The following is an 18658-nucleotide window of genomic DNA, read 5'->3' on the forward strand; positions in this document are numbered from 1 at the left end:
TATATTTATATTGTTGGTAAGAAAGTAATTGCGGTTTTTACTGATAGATGTCTTTTAAAAAAACGCGATGACTTTTTACTTAACCTAATATATATATAAAATATGTATATATTTATCACATTTTATATATACATTTGAAGAGTATTTATAATATATTATTTGTAACAATATATAAAGTAAAAAGACAATTATATATATGTATAATATATAATTTTATAAACACGTAAGAAACGTAACAAATGAAAAAATAATATATACACATACATACATAAACGTGATAAATAAGTACGCATGTAACAAATACAAGATTACGCGAAGGGGCTGTAAAAATTAGACACGAAAACCTTGGAAAATCTGCAGCAGCATAAATAATTGAGAATGAAAGATGCAGATGCTCTTTACCTGCTCTTTCCACGCATCTATGTGTCAAGGACTCCTTGTATTTATTTATCACATGTCATATACGGTCTCGGTTGCGCGCGCGCGCGCGCCCACGTCACGCCTCGCACGTGGAAGATTCGAGGTCAAAACAATCTCAAATATATACGCGTCGCGCCACGAGTGGGAGTTGTGAGGCTTTGGCATTATTTCGGTGCAGGCACGTGCAGTGACGTTGGCGGTAATCAGGTCATCGCCTGCATCGATCGCGTCGGGGTAGGGAAGGGGTGGGAAGGGGAGGGGAGGGGGTTGCTGCTGCACGCGCGAGAGCGGCGGCGGCGGAAGGATATCCCACGTGCAGGACACATAGGTCATCATCAAAACACCGGATGTTATTCCGAAATCAATATGGATATTAAGAGACGCGTCAATTCACTAATGACGCCGTTCGATGCGTGTTTTGCGGAAATTATAATAATAATGACAGATCTCTTACTGTTAGTTTTTACGATTGTACTTTCAAAAGTGACGATAATCGTCCGTAACCAACGCAATATATATTCATGCATAATCATGCATGATTCTCTGTAAATTGACAAGTCTCCAGTCAATAACTTGAAGATGTATATTTTTAACACTTTTATATTGTTAGATATGCATTGGGTACGCATGAATAAAATTAAGATAATTGTGCGAATAATATGTTTTGCTCATTTTACAAATATGTAATGTTTTTACTACATGCATTTATAAGGTGCGATTACACCACGTTGTTGTTTATAAAATTAAGTTGTAGGAAAAAAATTTTGTTAAACTGTTACATTTTTTTATAATTATTTTGTGTAATAAGAGTTTAGAAAAATTACTTTTATTATTTCTATCTAAAAAAGATGATTTTTTTTTTAAAGAGAGAGAAAGAAAAAACAATATATGAAATAATGGCCCGGGAAAAAATATTATATAAATGGACATATTTTATATATAGTTATATATAATTCTATATAAAATATGTCAATTTTTTATATAATTATATATAAAATATTTTTTCCCGGGGCGATATAAGGATATTACCTCTTTGCCGATGTAGATTTATTCTAAAACGCTATTTGATCGCTGAAAACAGAGAAAAAAAAAGAGAGAATTCCGAACATATTTAGAATATAAATATCTATAAGTGACGAAAGAGGAAATATACTCATATCATTTATACAATTCTACGAAACGATCGAACAGGTTCTAAAAGATATTTGCACATCGAGAAATTAAAATAATAATTATGGTAATTTTATAATAAATGTGGTATTTATAATAAATGTGTTATAATAAATGTTATATTTTTTGTGTGGAAAATATTATACGTTTTATAACATTCCGTTACGAAATTTGTTGAAAAAAATTTGCCCTTTTTTAATAGCGAATTTTACAAATAGCTTTTAGCTTTTAAGCCTGTCTCGTCTTTTTGCTGTATGCAAATATATCATTTCGATTGTATAAATGAATACTAAAACAACACTGACATAATATTTGTCGAAGCTTTAAATCTCTACATTACGGACGGACTGCTATTCTTGCTTTTATTATACTGTTTTACGATATGTCTTTATTGCAGTCTTTACTACAGTCTTTACTACGAGATGTCTACTGCAGTAGTCAATATCGTAAAACGATATTTACTGCTGTGATAAAGACATCACACTTGCGAAACGAACAAAACGTGTTATTCGTAGTGAACCGGTAATGCAGAATTCATGTTTCAGAATTTTCGCACCGAGAATGGCGCCGACTGTTTGCATAGCTGAGTTTCCTACGGCCATGGGAACCACTGTTAGCTCGCGCATCCGCTACCGACGAGGATCTCAAAGCGGCATGAAACGGCGAAGATTCGCGTTGGAACAGATGCTGCGAACCGGGACGATCGTTGAGACGCTCTTACCTCCTCGTGAGAATTGTGAATCGCGAAGACTCGACTATCCGGACACGATATCAGACTGTTCTGTCGTGGATAGAAGCGCGGAATACGCGACAAATGTTGATGAGGATTACAAGAGACTTGTTGCCGAAAGAAGAAGAGGTAAAGAATTGCTAGAAATTCGAAATTGCGAGATGTTATGTTAGGTACATGTTTTATCTCTCAAACTACTTTAGACGGTTATTTTAAAATTTTCTCGAATCCTCACGAATCTGACCACGAGATGATTCTTGCTAAACATACTTTTAATACGAGTCATCGAATCAAGCAATTTCCGCTATGGTAATTTTTCACGTCGCGTCGGGTCGCGCGTGGCAAGTATTTTCTCGTAAATTAGCTCGGAACGGAAAGACAAATAATATAGTTAGCAAATATACATTTTAAGAGGAAGGGTGTACTTAAAAATGATCAATGTATCAATTTTTTAACAAAATGAATATAAAAGACTACTTATATATTATATATTTATATATTTATATAATAAAAGAATACTTGCCACGCGCGACTCGACGCGACGCGAAAAATTATCATACATTGTTTTTTCGCACGTATATCTATTTTGAGCTTTTATATATATCTTATTTTGAACTATAACAGATTTTATGAATATATCTAAAGTGTAAAACAAGAGAATATATTGCCTTTGCTCAAAAGCAGACGATGAAGAAATAACTTAAAAAGTTTATGTGATTTTTAAATTTTATTCGCGCTTTAATAGCTTCTATTTGTAATCTTGACTTAAAATAGACAAAGAGAAAGAAGAAAAAGAAATGATTACAAAGGATTCAATAAGATTATGACTAAATAGATATGTAAGCAAAAATATTAAATAATTAGGCATTTCTATACATTACTATTATATATTGCAATAATTCGTAGGTTTAACTTCAAACCTGCTGTGTCATAACGTTCTTTATTTTAATTGCTTGATAACCAGGGAAATAACGTGTTACTTATAATATCGATTTTTATCTTTACTTTATTATAATAAGCCAAAGTGATGACATTGCGAATTTTTTATTATAATCAGTCTCGAAATGGAATAAGTGTAGTAAGCCTTAAGCCTTAAGGAATTAATCAATTACATTCGAATGTGAGAAGAATATTCGACTATGATTAATTAATTTCTTAAGGCTTACTACATCTATGGTATTTTTGGGATTATTGTTAACGCCAGGATTTTGGAAAAGTTACTTTTGAAAAATAATTTCCTATTGCACGTTATTTATTGAAAAAAGTAACTCGTTACTTGTAATGCGTTTCTCTTTACTCGTAAATATATTTTTCAATAACGCGTAATGCTAATTTAGTTACTTTTTAAAAATGATTTTCCCAACTTTAGCGTTTGGTTAGTTATCATTACCGTCATAAAAAATTGCAATGTCATTATCAAATTATTATTATAAAACATTACATAGAAGTAACGATGTTATATACATATTTTCTATCCCTATTGATGGTATTAAAGCTTTTAAGCTTTTTTTCCCTTATCAATTTTTTTTTATTTGTATATACTTTTTTCTCAGGAAGCATTAAACAAATCTTTTATAATAAATTTTTATAATTTTTAAAAAATTAATCAAATTCTTATGATGTTTTTCAATTTCGTCAGGAATGAATGGACTATGATCCATCACACAGTTTTTAATTATAAGAAAATTATAATTAAAAAAAAAATAATAAGAAAATATATTGATATTCAGACATATTAATTCAATGAAAAAAAAGGAATGTAGAGATAAATAATTATGCTCTATGATTTATGAGTATTTACACCTTTCTAAAGCAAAGTTTGCAGTAGATGAGATTCTTTCCTCACGCAGAATGAGATCCTCGTATAATCCTTATAAATCTCATATTTATTCAAGGGATTTATCTCATTTCGCATGCGTTATTTTCGATGCATTTCTGATACTATTCTCAATCTTTCTCGCAGATCTCTTGAGCATTGTCGTGCGTACGATAATACTCGTACGACGCAACCGTATCCTTCAGAAGCGTTTGAATGCGTTGCGGGCGGAAACACGAAGGTTTCTCCGTTCTGTATTAAATAATCCAGAAAATCAACAACGAAGGTCGCAAATACCGTTACATTTGGAGGATTCATCATCTACGGAGAAAATCGTCTCGACGTTATCGCCTCTACTTCCTGCCGATCCAACAAAAAATTCATTTCAAATCACCAGTTGCGGTAATCGTGATCATCCCAATGACGAATCAAGTTCGTCTGATAAATCCGAAGCGAGCAGGAGTGAATGTTGATTTTTTAATACCCGGATATTGATAACTTCTCAACTGGCATGTAAATAGGCGGTGAGTCATTCAGACGTTCACACCTATTTTACGTATGTAGACAAAGAAGTTTAACTTTAAATATATTTTAATATACTTCTCTTCGGGAGAATACATAGATTCTTCTCCTGCTCTACATAATATATAAAAATAATATATAAAAAACTGATTAATATTTCTGATAACGTTACTCTGCAAAAATCCCGAGTGTCTAAAAGTATCATTAACTTTCATGAGTTATTCAGAGTATGAATAGGTATTCCAGAATTAACTTGCAACATTTTCTTGTAACATTTGAGTTTGTTGGAGAAATGAGCATTATTCATTTCCGAATTATAAATTTGAAAATTAAAAACTTCTCTCGAAAATTAAGCTTTAAAAGTTAATAAGTGATGGGATTTGCAATAAAATTAATCAATAATTATATATAATTATATTTGTCGCATTAGTCAAGTAAATTTAACAGAATTTTTATTTGAGGCTCGATTATGAAGATGTCGAACTGAGTAAATACAAGGTAACAATATATAACATTACATGAATGTTATAATTCATTCTACTCAACAATGTTATGTAAAAAAAATATGTATTAGATATTATACTTACATTGTTAAGTATAATATCTAATTATAGTAATATTGATGTAATGTTATATTGTTATTTTGCGGGAAATATTAGAATGTGAGGAATTGAGAATGATGATATTTCTCGATATAAAGAAAAAATGATTTTTTGTTACTTCCAATTTTATGAAGGAAACAATGTTATAAATATATCCAGCTTTTATCTATTCTGGTACTCTCTCTCGCTCTCTCTCTCTGCCTTCGTATTCAGGTATTTACAATACGCTATTTAGAGCATCGCAAGACCTGTCTAAACAAATAGATTGCTTGTTTAACAAGTTCGATTCGAAACTTTAGACTAAAAGAGCAATTTCGCTGTGCGCAGCAATTATGTGACATACATTTTCGATTATATGAAATAAAGGAGATTCCAAAGTAATTGCTTATTCTAAAAGTATTCTGAGATCTAGTGAAAAAAACTATTCTTGGACGTTGATATATGTATAGGATGATAGGATTCGATTTTTTCCAACGCAGAAGTTAAATTTTTGCTGTTTGAGATACCGAAACAAATAAAATTGTTACTCTTGAATGATTTCGAAAAACTGGCCGGATGGTAGCGATTAAAAGAAATGAAGTACGTAAGTGTCAAGTTTGGCTACTGCAAGTATAATAATATTATATATCTTTGATTAAACGTCAGATACTCACTAAACGTTTAGATGACATAAACATTAAAAAAAAGTGTTAGTATAATCGCTTCAAGTAATGTAATACGTCAAAAAAAGAACGCCATAATTAATCTAATTTATTAGGATCTCGACAATTAAGCTATCCTTACATGATTTTTTATTAGTAATCGCATTCAATCATTAAAAAAAAAAAAGATAGAATAGATATTATAAGATCAATCTGTTATCTGATGACGAAGTAAAAAACGAATAATATTACAATATGATACGCAATTCGGAAATGTCAATTTAGAAATTAAACATAAAAAAATTTTGGATAATTAAAATACGTTGGATGTTTATTGGTGCATTGGCTTCTAATAATTTCCGTTCATTAGAATACAATAGAAAAGTTGCGGAAAGTTACAATGCGATACTCAATTCAGAAGCGTCTCCTCAATTTATAAGTTAAATATTCAAAAGAACTTTGATCCCAAGTAGCACAGCACTTATATGCGCTTTTTTAGTGCTTTTTAAGCGCTGTATTCTATTTGGGATGTTAAATATAACAAACTTGAATAATGAAAATACTTTGGCTAATTTGCGTGTTGATTTTTAATGATTTCCATTTATGCGAATAAAATAGAAAAGTTGCAAGAACATTATATTATTATTACATTTGCGGGTCGCTCTATTTTTATATTTGTATCATTTGATATTTATTACATTTTGTTACTAAAATATTTTTGAAACTCTTAAGAAATATTAAGTATAAAACATTAGAAAAATAATTAATAACATATGACGGTATCAAATTAAAGAATTCGCTGAATGGAAAATTTAACCGGCTGCGCCTTTCACTTTATATAGACAAAAATTCTAAAAAATAAATTAAAAACTTGCTGTTTAAATTAGAAACCTCTTAAATGACTAGTATTTCAAAATCAGAAGCGATAATGATCTACAATTCTCGTAACGTTTCAAATCTTTGTAACATACATACAATCGTTGTATATGCTTTGGTATAATATATAATCACTGTTAATAGAGTTAAAGTCAGTTGAAAAAAAATTCTCTCGGATTTCTTGATGGAAAATATCGATCTAACAATTTAATTAAACATCAATCGAACGTTCCCTATCGTTGTAATATGGCTGTGAAGTCTGTATTTGCACCCACATTTTCGCATTTTCGCAATATTTTATCTAATTTGCGTAGCTATTTCATCGAATAGACAGCTGCAGAATAGTTCTGCAGCTATATTATAATGCGCAATTTTATGCGGAAATCTTAGTTCAATTAGTATATTTACATGCCAGCTCATGACAGTCAACATAGATAATGACATTTAATTATTAACTTGTCGAAAAATAATTTTTTTTTGAAAAGAAAAAGTTAATAAAATTGATATATACAGAAATTAACACCATATACACATATATATGTATAGTTAAAGTTCAATCGCGTGAATCTTCGATGTTTATGAATAGTTTATTACTTTTCAGCTCGACTATTTTTTGTGTTTTATGAGAAATATAAGCCAAAATCATCCAATTATGCAGCGTATTTAAGAAGTATATGCTTAAGAAACTTGATCAACAATTTGTATGTGATATCCTTTCACTAACTTGATCCAGTTTGACATACAAAGTAGGGAAAATTATTGGAAATTTTCATTTGATAATTTCAATTTGATGATTATTTTACGAATTTAAATATTAGAGACAATGATGTGAGAATAGTATATTTACAAAGAATAAATATTTTTGGTGTTACATTATGGGAGAGATATGTCTCTCTGTAGAAGTTCATCTTGTGCATCTTCTAGATGAGAAGAATATATATCTTCACAGAGAGACGTATTTCTCCTATATACAGGCCAATAAAATAACATAGCCTCCTGCCTCGTTACATATTAGTAAGCGTCAAATTTTTATTACTAGTTTGGCTCGTTACCGTAGTGCGAATTTCGCAGAATTCCGGTATACGACGTTTATCCGAAAATAATGGTCGGATTTCCGCATCAACAGGAATGCGCTTCAACTTGTCTAGCCGCCACAATATCTTTTACAAATAACAAATCCTTATATTTATTTTACGAATCGTGTATTTTGAGACATCTATATAACTAACAAAAATTGAGAAAGCAATGTTAATATCGCATTTAATCTACTTTAGAATTATGTGATATAATCATAGTTACACATACATATATATATTTCAGGGATATAATTAATAAATTTCATACTGAAAATCATGTGATAAATATCCTTTTAGCATTATTCAATCAAACTGTACGCGAATAGAGAGAATTTGTGCCTAAGGTGCATATACGCGCTACTTTCCAATCACTGGAGCAATACAAATATATTGTCTGTGTGAATATACATATATATTATATGTATATAATAGGCGATGATTAGATAATATTTCGATTCATCGTAGTTTTATCGTAGTAGATTATACCTAATAGTTGTCGTAATATTTACTGTATGTATTTATAATAAGACTATTTTACTGTCGCTATGATTACAAAATATTTTATGAATCTAATCTTACATACCGATATATGTGTGTGTATGCGTGTGTGCATGCGTGAGAATAAATCTATTAAAAGAAAATATTTACAAATAATGTCTTGTCATATCATTGTGCTTAATTATTTTTAATATCGCTATCGTAAAAAAAAAATCAAATATTGTAATAAGAAATTAGTATTTAACAGAGCAATATTCATAATTATATCGTATTGCAATATATTTTGTATAACTCGCGTGACTTAAAGATAACAGAGAGAGTATATATTTCGTATATTTATTGTATTCTCCAAACCTCTAATAGAAGAACATAATTTTAAACAATTTTAAATTATAAATTTATATATTACAAAAACAAAGTAGTATTATACATATATAACTTATTTACACCTTTCTTCGTCACTTATTTTAATGCTGCCCATATTTGTAGTCTTGTAACATTATACCATTTTATGTAGTAAAAAAATAAAGACAATTTTACAATCATAATATTTTGTAATTATCACTGATTTATTATTATATATTTTATTTAAAATTTCTATTTAACAATAACTTATATAGATTATACTATATTAAACTGTATAAGATCTAAATCTGCTTCCTGTAAATATTGCTTTCCGATATTTACAAAGTTTTATTTTTTATAAATATATTTGTTTTTGTTTTAAGATGCTATCTGCTATTCTTATTTTTATTAATGAGCTTCCGGTGATTGGGAAAAGAGAACTACAAAGACCCACAATTGGAGCAGTGCCTACAAAAACATATATTTCGTAGCAGTATTTTAAATATAAACAATTAACACATATGTACTTACCATATAAATCAATACTAAAATCCTAGCTAATGGATATCTCCTTAAGAATACTCCCGTTCGAATGCTTATGGCATCCAATGAAGAATAAGCTCTTTTTACTCTTCTAGTAACGCTGGTATCAAACGGTGTTTCCATTAAAAATGTAGGAACTTGAGCTTTTGCATCGTCCGTATCGTTTATATTGTTATACGATATGTTTCTTCGTAAATTGCCTGCAGCATTTCTATATTCATGCTGTTAAGAAGACTATTATTATTAGTATATACATACATACATAAAGCCTAAAAAATAATTTTTAGAAGAAAATATTTTATAATGCTAAATTTTATTAATAAAATTATCAAAATTTAATGTAATAAATTTTATTTGTATGAACAATGTCGCAGAAAATATTCTCTAACAAAAAAGTCGTAAGTTATTATATTTACTTCGATTTTCTCAAGTTGGAGACGTAATGCATTTCTTTCTGTCGTCAAACATTCCAATGCTTGCTGTTTTAAAACCAGAGTTTGAGTAAGAGATGCTATTCTCGAATCCATTTCATTACTCGGCGTTGCTGACACAGACAGCTGCAATTTAAGCCTAGAAATCTCTGAATTCTGCTTTTGTAACTGTAAACTAAATCCATTACGTTGACTAATTAATTCATCTTTCAAGGATCTTATTTCCTAAAACAACATTTTTATTTATAATCTTTTAAATTTATTAATTCACAATAACTAACATCTCACTAGAGATGTAATCTGTGTAGAAATCCAAACAAAAAAATATAATTTACCTCAGAATGTAATCTCATGTCTTCTTCTGTTTCCAATCTTCGACGTCTTTCACTAGCAAGAATCTCTTGATTTTGTAGATTTGTCTCGGCTGACTTTTGTCTTATCTTTTCCAAGTTCAGATCTGCATTCATCACCTCTTCTCTCAACATTTTCAGCTGCTGACACATTTGCTGATTTTCCTCCCTAACACTGTCACGTTCCTGCCTGTGATTTAATACAATAGATTATGTTCATAGAACGACTGCTGCATATTAAACATTAACATTAGATTTGTAAAATACTGATGTTAATTGTACTAACTTTAATTGATTCAATTCCATGATAGTGGCTTCATCCATGGCTGTCGGTGCATTGCTTTTCAGTTCTACTATAAGTTTTTCCTTTTCTTGTAAAGTTTTTAATGCCCTAGCTTTATGCTGTTCTAATTCAGATCTAACTGAGTTTAACTCTTGTCTGTTCCTGTCAATGATGGATTGTAAGTCTACTACTTGCTTTGACTGCTCTAACTTTTCCACTTCCAAGGCTTTCAACTTTTCATTTAGAACTACAATTTCTTTTTGAAAGTCCGTTTGTTTTCCAAGGAATTCATTTTGCTTCTCCAAGTGTCTTTCCAATTGTCTTATATATTTTCGTTTATTTGCTAAATCAATTGGATTATCTAAATTATCTGTTTTCACATTGTTTGACTTTATTTTATATCTGGGCTGGGGATAGAATACATCTAAATGTTCCTCTGCATTGTGTTCTGTAATATAAAAATGCAAAATATCTGTAGAAAATGATGCACTATAAATATATGATATAAAAATTAAGATGTACCATTCTGTATGGTTTCGGTTGTTGGATTATCTAGATTTTCACAATCTAAGGTCTGTACTTCATTACTTGGATACAAATTTGAATTTTCCATATTTACTTCAGCATCTTTATCATCCAAAATATTGGGAATCATTTCAATTGAAACATGAGACGGAGTTGGACTAATTCGATCACTCTGAATCGATAGATCTGAATCTGTGTCATCTGTAGGATGTTCTACCAATAATGATGAAGTAGTTGATGGTGATTTAAAGGATTCCACTATCCTCTTTGGACTCGGGTCAGGTGTATTTAAATATGTAAATAATGCGTCTTCTTTAGGTGTCGTAACGTTTAATAAATTCACCGATGTCAAACCTGAAGTAGGAGCAACATAAGGAATATGATCCGATGATTCCAATAAAGGTGTCTTGGATGTACTATTTAATCTGAATTAAAAGAAAAATATTTTTATTAATAATTTTTTTTATATTTCATATATTTTTTTCATTAGTTGCTTTTCCATAAGGATGTTAAAATCTGTTGAAAGCTACAATAACATTTCAATAAAATAAATTTGGTATTTATATTTTACGTTGTATACAAATAAAGCGAAATGAGAAAATGACACTTCGCGAAGTGATTCATTAATCTAAATATTCAACGGTAATAACCTGAGATTGACATGAACGCAATTACCCAGATTCCGGAGAGAGCCATGTAACTTCTGACAGATGACCCTGCGGTATCTCGTATTTGTCTTTATTTAACACGGCCGCGGTGTTTTTGTCAATTTTATTCAACAAATTTTCTGCCTTATCAGCAAGACCGGACAGCCAAGCCATATCGACGTGAGGGCTAATAAAAAATGTCCGAAGAAATGAAAACTGTGTCACGCGCACACAATGCTCAACCGCACTCCCGGAACCAATCAACCAATACAACAATGACAGAATACTGACTGGTGGCATACGTAGGTGAATGAGACAACGTGTCACTACACTTCCCTGCGCTTATTGCACTCAAATCGCAAAAAGTGCGTTTAATTGCTAAATGCGCCCAATGGCTGCGTTCGAAATAGCATTGATTGATTGTTTCAATGAATTCTATATTCCGCAGTTCTTTTGTGCATAGTGTAATTTTACCCTAAAAATTTCAACCTATCAGAAATCATGTATTATGGAATACGCAGTTTTTGATAGATTAAAATTCTTATTCTTTGTTCCCTATTCCTTGCATTGTGCGCAGCCTCAAAGTAGGCGTAGTTCAAGTCTATGGCACATACAAAAATGTAAGACCGTAAAACGTAATCAGTAAGCAAATTGCCTAATCACGGAGAGAGACCGTAAGACCAGTAGCAAATCCAATCTTACGATTTCCTTACTGATTACGTCTTATCGTCTTGCGTTTATCTATGTGCTCCAGGCTTTAGTCAAGTTGCACACACCATGGGTGCATTTAGTATTACACCGCTCATGTGAGTTCTTACATCTAATTGGCATATTCCAATAGATCCAAAAATATAGACCACACAGGTGCTAGAGCTCACTAAGCGCTCAGTGAGCGATTGTAGTATTAGGTGCATCCAGAAGCACGATTGTTCACTGCTCAGTAAACTCTTGCATTTGATTGGCATATTCCATTAGATTAAAAAATGTAGACCAAACAGGTAAAAAACCTCATTGAGCACTCAGTGAGCGATCGTGCTTCTGGATGCATCCGCGGAGTGTATCCCACATAAGTCCGAATCTACAATAGGTGTTTTAAGCCTTAAGCCGTAAGAAATTGACCAATTATAATTAAATATAAAGAGAATAATTAATTCGTTCATTTTTATGGCTTAAGGACCATTCCACACAAACTTGCATAGCCGCATCAATATAACCATATGCATAAAGAAAATTATCCAATCACATTTCTATCATAAAGACAAACATAAAATATGATTGGATGATTTTCTTTATGCATATGTTTATGCGGCGGCTATGCAATTTTGTGTGGATTGGCTCTAAGGCTTAAAAATCTATTGTAAATCCGAGCTAATCCTTTCATCATGGACTTTAGCGTTTATCATATCTGAATATAGACATATGTATGTACATGATATTGCAAGAACTCTCTAGTCCTTATTGCGTTATCTATCGATTAGCGTAATTGGTTGGTGAAAGATACCCATAAACCTTCTGGGTTCTGGGGATCAATTTTGTATCTTGAAACGAGGTGAAAATTACAAAAGTGAACAAATTTACTAGGTGTTGACCAATGAAATTATTAGTATTCTAGTAAATTCCTTCACTTTTGTTGTTTTCACCACGTTCCAAAATACAGAATCGATTGCCTGACTTCTGAGTATCATTACGTTGCATCTTGCGTTACTAATAAAGGTACATTTATATTTTAGAGGTCAATAATTTGCATTAATGCATATAAATATACAAACGCGAAGATTCGAAGTATGAGTCTTATGGAAAACCAGAACACGCAGATTGCTCTAGATGATCAGTTACAGCGTTTTATCGAGGCTGAGAAGACAAAGCGACACTTCCAGGTTAGTTTCTTGGTCAATCGCGTAAATAAATTTATTGATATTTTCTATTTATACTTTGTACTTTGATAATATAAAAAATATGGATATTAATATATAAATATTTATCAGTAATATTTTTATCATGTGCAACTTCATTTTATTCAATCTCAAATTTATTCATGTACTTGAGAATGTAAATGTCATTATTTATTTTATCTTTATTATTTTCATTAAATTATTATTATGCACTTTATACTATGACTGTGAAGTGATGAATGAATTATATAACCAGATAATATTTTCAGGAATTGGTATATGGTTTAACTGATGTCTGCTGGGAGATTTGTATGGATAAGCCATCATCGCGCCTGGAGCCTAAAGTTCATAAGTGTCTCGTGAATTGCGTGGAGAGATTCATTGATACTACTAATTATATCACAAACAGACTAGAACGAGTTGCCTCAAGTATGCAGTCTGAGTCAGATAACATAGAGTGACGATTCTTAAGGATTATGTGTCAAAGTTTGTCATACATATATTTTAAGAACTCTGTAATATACTTGTACGTGTATTAGATCTACATAAACAATTAGATATGTTTTCAAGCATTCGAGGATTTTTAAGTCGTCACAGGCGTAAGTTCATATTTGGGAGTGTCATTATTAGTAGTGTCATTTTTTTGACGCATTACACACAGCGTAAGCTGCGAGAATGGCAAGAAAATGAAATAAGGATGCTGATGGAAAGGACAAAGAAACGACAATACTATGAGAGCACAGAAAGATCGTGTAATCAAATGATATCGAAGCTTGTGGTGACTTTGAGAAACTCTGTGGTCAAAGAAAATGATACAGAAGTCATTATAAAACAACTTAAAGATGGCTCTGCTGATAAAATAACATCTTGGGTTCAATTGAAGGTATTAGCAATTGCGCGACCAGCCGTAATAATTTATTCTTACACGATGCTAGTTACATTTCTTAGAATTCAGCTCAATTTAATTAGCGGACATATGTACAAACATGCACAGAATACGAATAATGTGGACAATGGGATTATTGGCACAGAAGTACAAAAGAGATACATGGCTCTTTCCAAATATTTTATAGATGAAGGCATTAAAGATTTGAGCAAGTTCATACAAAATAAAGTTAGTGAAGTCACAGCTTCATTGTCTCTAACGGAGCAATTAACGTTAAGAGATTTAGAACAAATTTATTGGGCAATTATATCTTCTGTATCTGCCGACAATTCGAAAGACCCTGTAAAAAATTTCACTTACTACACATTGCAACATGACATTGAAAACAGCGATACATCTGTCTATTCAAAACTAAGGGATCAGATGCTAGACGTATCGGAGAGCGAAGAAGTACAGGATTTAATGCAGAAAAATATCAGAACTGGATTTGTTTTATTAATGGATCATATATCTGCATACTTTAGTGAACCTTCCAAAACTAACAGTGTACAGAACAAAGCATCGTTTTCAGGAGAAGGATCAAATACTGATAATTCAATTTTAACAAGGAGAGAAACCACAAGTGATTTCAATGGATTTGTAGATGTTAACAAAACTACTATTGCTTTAGCCAAGCTTATCCCTATTGTGAATGTACAAGTTCCAGATAATCCAATTTCGGACGATATAGCAGAGAATTGGCTTCAGCGTCTGATATTCAATAATGATCTTAAAACACTCGGGGCTAATCTTTACGAAGCAGTTTGCTAAAGTTAATTGTGTGTCAATATTTTGGAAATTAAATGGGAGTATTATTGATTGCATAATCAATATTATTGACAGAGCAGTCAGTAATCTTTTGCAGCAGATATACAATTTACTTGAATCTCATATAGATTTCTTTGTATATTCAGATTCAAGGGGGGTATACAGAAAACTATTTATTTTATATATTTTTAGATTAAAACACATGGTTGACGGTTTCATTATATTTCCATTAATGTTATACACAGGTATATAATTGTCAGATTTTCAACGGACAGATGCTTATATTTTATGAGGAAATACTGTAACGAAACAACACTGTAAAACAATAGACGATTATTAAAAAATTGTTAAAAAACGGCATTGCTGTTACTCATATAAGATATGTATAAACAAGAATTTGTTTTTAATTAAATTATAATTTAATAATGGTATAGCATTTTTAATATCGTAATTGATAATACTTTCATATGTATAATAAAATTCATTGTTTTAATACAGTAATAAAGTTTTATTGTTCTTTAATCTTATGAATGAAATTTTTATGTTTGTATATGTTAAATACATTGCTTTCGCTATTTGGTTAAAATCGCTTATGAAAGAGTACAATAATATATTATCAGTATGACTTTGAAAAAATTGCAAAGTTGATTATTTCCATAATTTCTTGATTGACATGTTCTTCTCAGAATCCTTTTGCATCACCTTTGCTACAGCCATCTCAAAATCTTCTTGAGTTACGTGAACTCGACGTTCTCTGAGAGCATACATTCCAGCTTCCGTGCAAACACCCTATAATATAAATAATATATATTATTTGCATTGTAAAGTATAAATTGCATATAAAAAATTTGATAATTTCGATTTTTTTTATTATAAAAATGAAATATGAAAATAATTCTCTAAAATTCTCTATTAAAATTTAAGGTAGAAGAATAACATAGATCCTTATATTTTAATCTATATTCTTTTTTTTTAGGCTTAAATTTTTGGAGTAAAATAATTTGTTAAGAGCAGAGAATCAGATTTTATTTGATATTTATTCTATGATAATTGTATGATGAAACTAATGTAAATATATATATATATATATATATATATATATATATATATAATTTTTCATTACCTTAACTTCTGCTCCTGATGCACCTGGCATAAGTTCAGCTATCTTTCTGAGATTTATACCACGTGTCAAATTCATTTTTCTAGAATGAATCTTTAAGATGTCCAATCTAGCCTCTTCATTTGGAGGTGGAAATTCTATCTTACGATCGATACGTCCGGGTCGCAATAATGCTGGATCTAAGATATCAATTCTGTTTGTAGCCATAATAACCTTTATGTTTTTCGTTGCTTCAAAACCATCTAATTGATTAAGCAATTCTAACATGGTACGTTGTACCTGAAATAATTTACGATATAATTAGACAGATTAAACTTAATTATATTCATACTATATTCCATACATACTTCACTATCGCCACCGGATCCAGATTCAATTCGGGAACTTCCAATGGAATCGATTTCATCCATGAATATTATAGACGGTGCATGTTCTCTTGCCATGACGAAAAGCTCACGAACCATACGCGAACCTTCTCCAATAAACTTTTGAACTAACTCAGATCCAGATACACGAATGAAGGTGCACTCGGTATGATGCGCGACTGCTCTTGCAAGTAAAGTCTTGCCGGTACCTGAAAAATTTTGCATTGTCATTACTATCAAAGATTATGATAGACAACTAAAATAATTATAATAAAATATAAAACGATTTTATATATATACGTTATAATACTGTTTTTTTTAGTTAAACTTTTTGAACAATTCATCTCTTTCTTCTTTTCTTTTTCGTACTAGAGAGAAAAAGAGGAAAGATGAACTATGTAAGTTCAACTAAAAAAAAACATATATATAATAAATTTGTTACCTGGTGGTCCATATAGTAGTACACCTTTAGGCTGTGCAATTCCAAGAGCGTCAAACAATTCTGGATGCTTGACAGGCAATTCTATGACTTCTTTTATCTCCTTTATCTGTTTATCCAAACCTCCAACCATTTCATATGTAGAATCCGGCACTTTCTCTACCATCATAAGAGAGACGAGCGGATCGACTTTATTTGGTAGTATTTTATGCAGAGTATAACTTTCATTGCGCAGAGCGACACGCGAGTTTGGAGTCACATCATTGATGTCGATGTTCTTATCTATATCCACTACAAATTTGCCTTCTGGATGTACTTTGACTAAGACTTTCTTCTTATCCATGGGCTTAACTACTTCTCCTACATAGGAACCCTGTTCTTGTAGGAGTTGTAACTCTTCCCGTAACATGCGCACTAAAAAAAACAATTAAAGATATTGTCTTGTATAATTAAGAGAGAATATGACCGGTATTCATAGTCAACTCTTAAGAACTCTTAAATACAATCTTAAGATGTATAAACCAATCAAAGAGCCATATTAGCAGGCTTTTATACAGCAATGACATTTGTATCATCAAAGTAAAATAGTTACCTTTCGCATTGAGTTCATTACGCTGCGCTTGCAATCTCCTTAAATTTTGACTTTTTTCAGCAACAATTAATTGTAATTCCTCAATCTTCGTAATGTAATATGGTTTAAAGCCTTCACCTTTAGCATTCTTCTCGTCGATATCCATCTGAAAAATTTCAGAATGTTCAGATAAGTAAAATATTTTCAGTCGCTGGCATAGTAATAAAAATATTAAACATTTTCCTTACCCTATTTGTGAGCGTCATGATTGACAGCACAAGAACGAATGTTTCGCAGATAGATATTGAATATACTCTTATTTAGTAAAAGAAACAATGTCGGCACGACCTAACCTTACTTGCTCCAAAAATCACTTGTCACTTGTCATCTTCTTAGCCGACATTAAGCTCGATTCATATAACCAGCAATTTGCAGTTCATCTTTCATTTGTGAGTTCATACTCACATAAACAAAAGGAAAAATCCTGCGCACATTAGAAAAAGGCTCTGCGCATAATAGAAGGAATAAGGAATTAAGAATAAATAATAAATGATTTTAACCTATTAGAAATTGGATACCTCCGGAATATACGATTTCTAATAGGTTGAAATCGTTTATTCTTTACTCCTAATTCCTTATTCCTACTATTGTACGCAGGGTCGAAATATTAGCAGGAATCAATATTATAATTTCGACTTATCAGGATCTAGTTACATTGAAATATATAGTTTTTGATGGTTGGAATCTTAATATTTATTTCTATTCCTAGTATTCCTCCCATTGTGTTTAGGTTTGAACATATCAGAAACTGTATTTTGTATGTAACCAACTGTTGGCCGGTATTCATAGTCAGTTCTTATTTCAAGACCGCTTTAAGTAATGTTTTAAGACACTAATGCGACTCTTTGATTGGTTCGTAACACCTCAAGACAGAACTTAAGACGATCTTGGATATAAGAACTGATTACTGGCCTTTGATAGGTTAAGACCTTAGGCCGATATTTAAAGTTGATTTTTATTTTAAAGCCTATTCTACAATAGTCGTAATCGTAGTTGTGATTGTAGTTGTAAGAATTGACCAATCCCAGTCAAATATTCTCCTC

General features: G+C 31.1%; 5 protein-coding genes across 7 annotated transcripts in view; 3 read left to right on the forward strand and 2 right to left on the reverse strand.

The window, feature by feature from the left end:
• The window catches only part of LOC108756322, a 13805-nt gene extending 9017 nt beyond the window's left edge, over positions 1-4788 (forward strand). The window contains exons 2-3 of one of the 2 annotated variants that reach the window (XM_018500050.1): positions 2136-2449; positions 4284-4788. In XM_018500050.1, coding sequence (XP_018355552.1) covers positions 2152-2449; positions 4284-4609 — 624 coding nt within the window. In that variant the 5' untranslated portion in view covers positions 2136-2151 and the 3' untranslated portion in view covers positions 4610-4788. Of the gene's footprint in view, positions 1-2115; positions 2450-4283 lie in introns of those variants that run through there. The other variant, XM_018500049.1, reaches the window with a different exon arrangement.
• A 4224-nt stretch (positions 4789-9012) lies between these two features.
• LOC108756321 (golgin subfamily A member 5) lies at positions 9013-11743 on the reverse strand. Its single transcript, XM_018500048.1, has 7 exons — positions 11504-11743; positions 10826-11253; positions 10307-10751; positions 10006-10210; positions 9656-9895; positions 9228-9461; positions 9013-9164 (listed from the first exon to the last, which is right to left on the reverse strand). Exons 1-7 carry the CDS (start codon positions 11647-11649, stop codon positions 9105-9107), a joined length of 1758 nt encoding a protein of 585 aa, XP_018355550.1. The 5' UTR covers positions 11650-11743; the 3' UTR covers positions 9013-9104.
• A 1252-nt stretch (positions 11744-12995) lies between these two features.
• Positions 12996-13902, forward strand: LOC108756188 (mitochondrial import inner membrane translocase subunit Tim8 A-like). 2 transcript variants are annotated; one of them, XM_018499800.1, is made up of 3 exons: positions 12996-13024; positions 13133-13352; positions 13637-13902. In XM_018499800.1, the coding sequence occupies exons 2-3, from the start codon at positions 13260-13262 to the stop codon at positions 13826-13828; spliced, it is 285 nt and encodes a 94-aa protein (XP_018355302.1). In that variant the 5' UTR covers positions 12996-13024; positions 13133-13259; the 3' UTR covers positions 13829-13902. The 2 variants fall into 2 exon arrangements, with proteins under 2 accessions (XP_018355302.1, XP_018355303.1); XM_018499801.1 differs by lacking the exon at positions 12996-13024 and having other exon boundaries at positions 13122-13352.
• On the forward strand, positions 13836-15414 carry LOC108756187 (peroxisomal biogenesis factor 3). Its single transcript, XM_018499799.1, has one exon. The coding sequence runs from the start codon at positions 13927-13929 to the stop codon at positions 15061-15063; it is 1137 nt and encodes a 378-aa protein (XP_018355301.1). The 5' UTR covers positions 13836-13926; the 3' UTR covers positions 15064-15414.
• Positions 15415-15579: 165 nt separating this feature from the next.
• Positions 15580-17942, reverse strand: LOC108756297 (26S protease regulatory subunit 8). The gene is made up of 6 exons (XM_018500001.1): positions 17804-17942; positions 17577-17721; positions 16988-17398; positions 16528-16754; positions 16184-16459; positions 15580-15849 (listed from the first exon to the last, which is right to left on the reverse strand). The coding sequence occupies exons 1-6, from the start codon at positions 17819-17821 to the stop codon at positions 15709-15711; spliced, it is 1218 nt and encodes a 405-aa protein (XP_018355503.1). The 5' UTR covers positions 17822-17942; the 3' UTR covers positions 15580-15708.
• Between the last annotated feature and the right edge of the window lie 716 nt (positions 17943-18658).

The sequence above is a fragment of the Trachymyrmex septentrionalis genome, unplaced genomic scaffold (assembly GCF_001594115.1).
Source record: "Trachymyrmex septentrionalis isolate Tsep2-gDNA-1 unplaced genomic scaffold, Tsep1.0 scaffold97, whole genome shotgun sequence".
Taxonomy (NCBI): Eukaryota; Metazoa; Arthropoda; class Insecta; order Hymenoptera; family Formicidae; genus Trachymyrmex; species Trachymyrmex septentrionalis.

Coding starts and splice junctions, on each gene's coding strand:
- LOC108756187 (XM_018499799.1), top strand. CDS start 13,927: ATGTTTTCAAGCATTCGAGGATTTTTAAGTCGTCACAGGCGTAAGTTC.
- LOC108756297 (XM_018500001.1), bottom strand. Junction 17,399..17,576: donor TAATGAACTCAATGCGAAAG/GTAACTATTTTA, acceptor TGTTTTTTTTAG/TGCGCATGTTACGGGAAGAG. Junction 16,460..16,527: donor GATCCGGTGGCGATAGTGAA/GTATGTATGGAA, acceptor AAATTATTTCAG/GTACAACGTACCATGTTAGA.
- LOC108756321 (XM_018500048.1), bottom strand. CDS start 11,649: ATGGCTTGGCTGTCCGGTCTTGCTGATAAGGCAGAAAATTTGTTGAAT. Junction 9,462..9,655: donor TCCAACTTGAGAAAATCGAA/GTAAATATAATA, acceptor TCTTCTTAACAG/CATGAATATAGAAATGCTGC. Junction 9,165..9,227: donor TTTTAGTATTGATTTATATG/GTAAGTACATAT, acceptor ATGTTTTTGTAG/GCACTGCTCCAATTGTGGGT.
- LOC108756188 (XM_018499800.1), top strand. CDS start 13,260: ATGAGTCTTATGGAAAACCAGAACACGCAGATTGCTCTAGATGATCAG. Junction 13,353..13,636: donor AGACAAAGCGACACTTCCAG/GTTAGTTTCTTG, acceptor TAATATTTTCAG/GAATTGGTATATGGTTTAAC.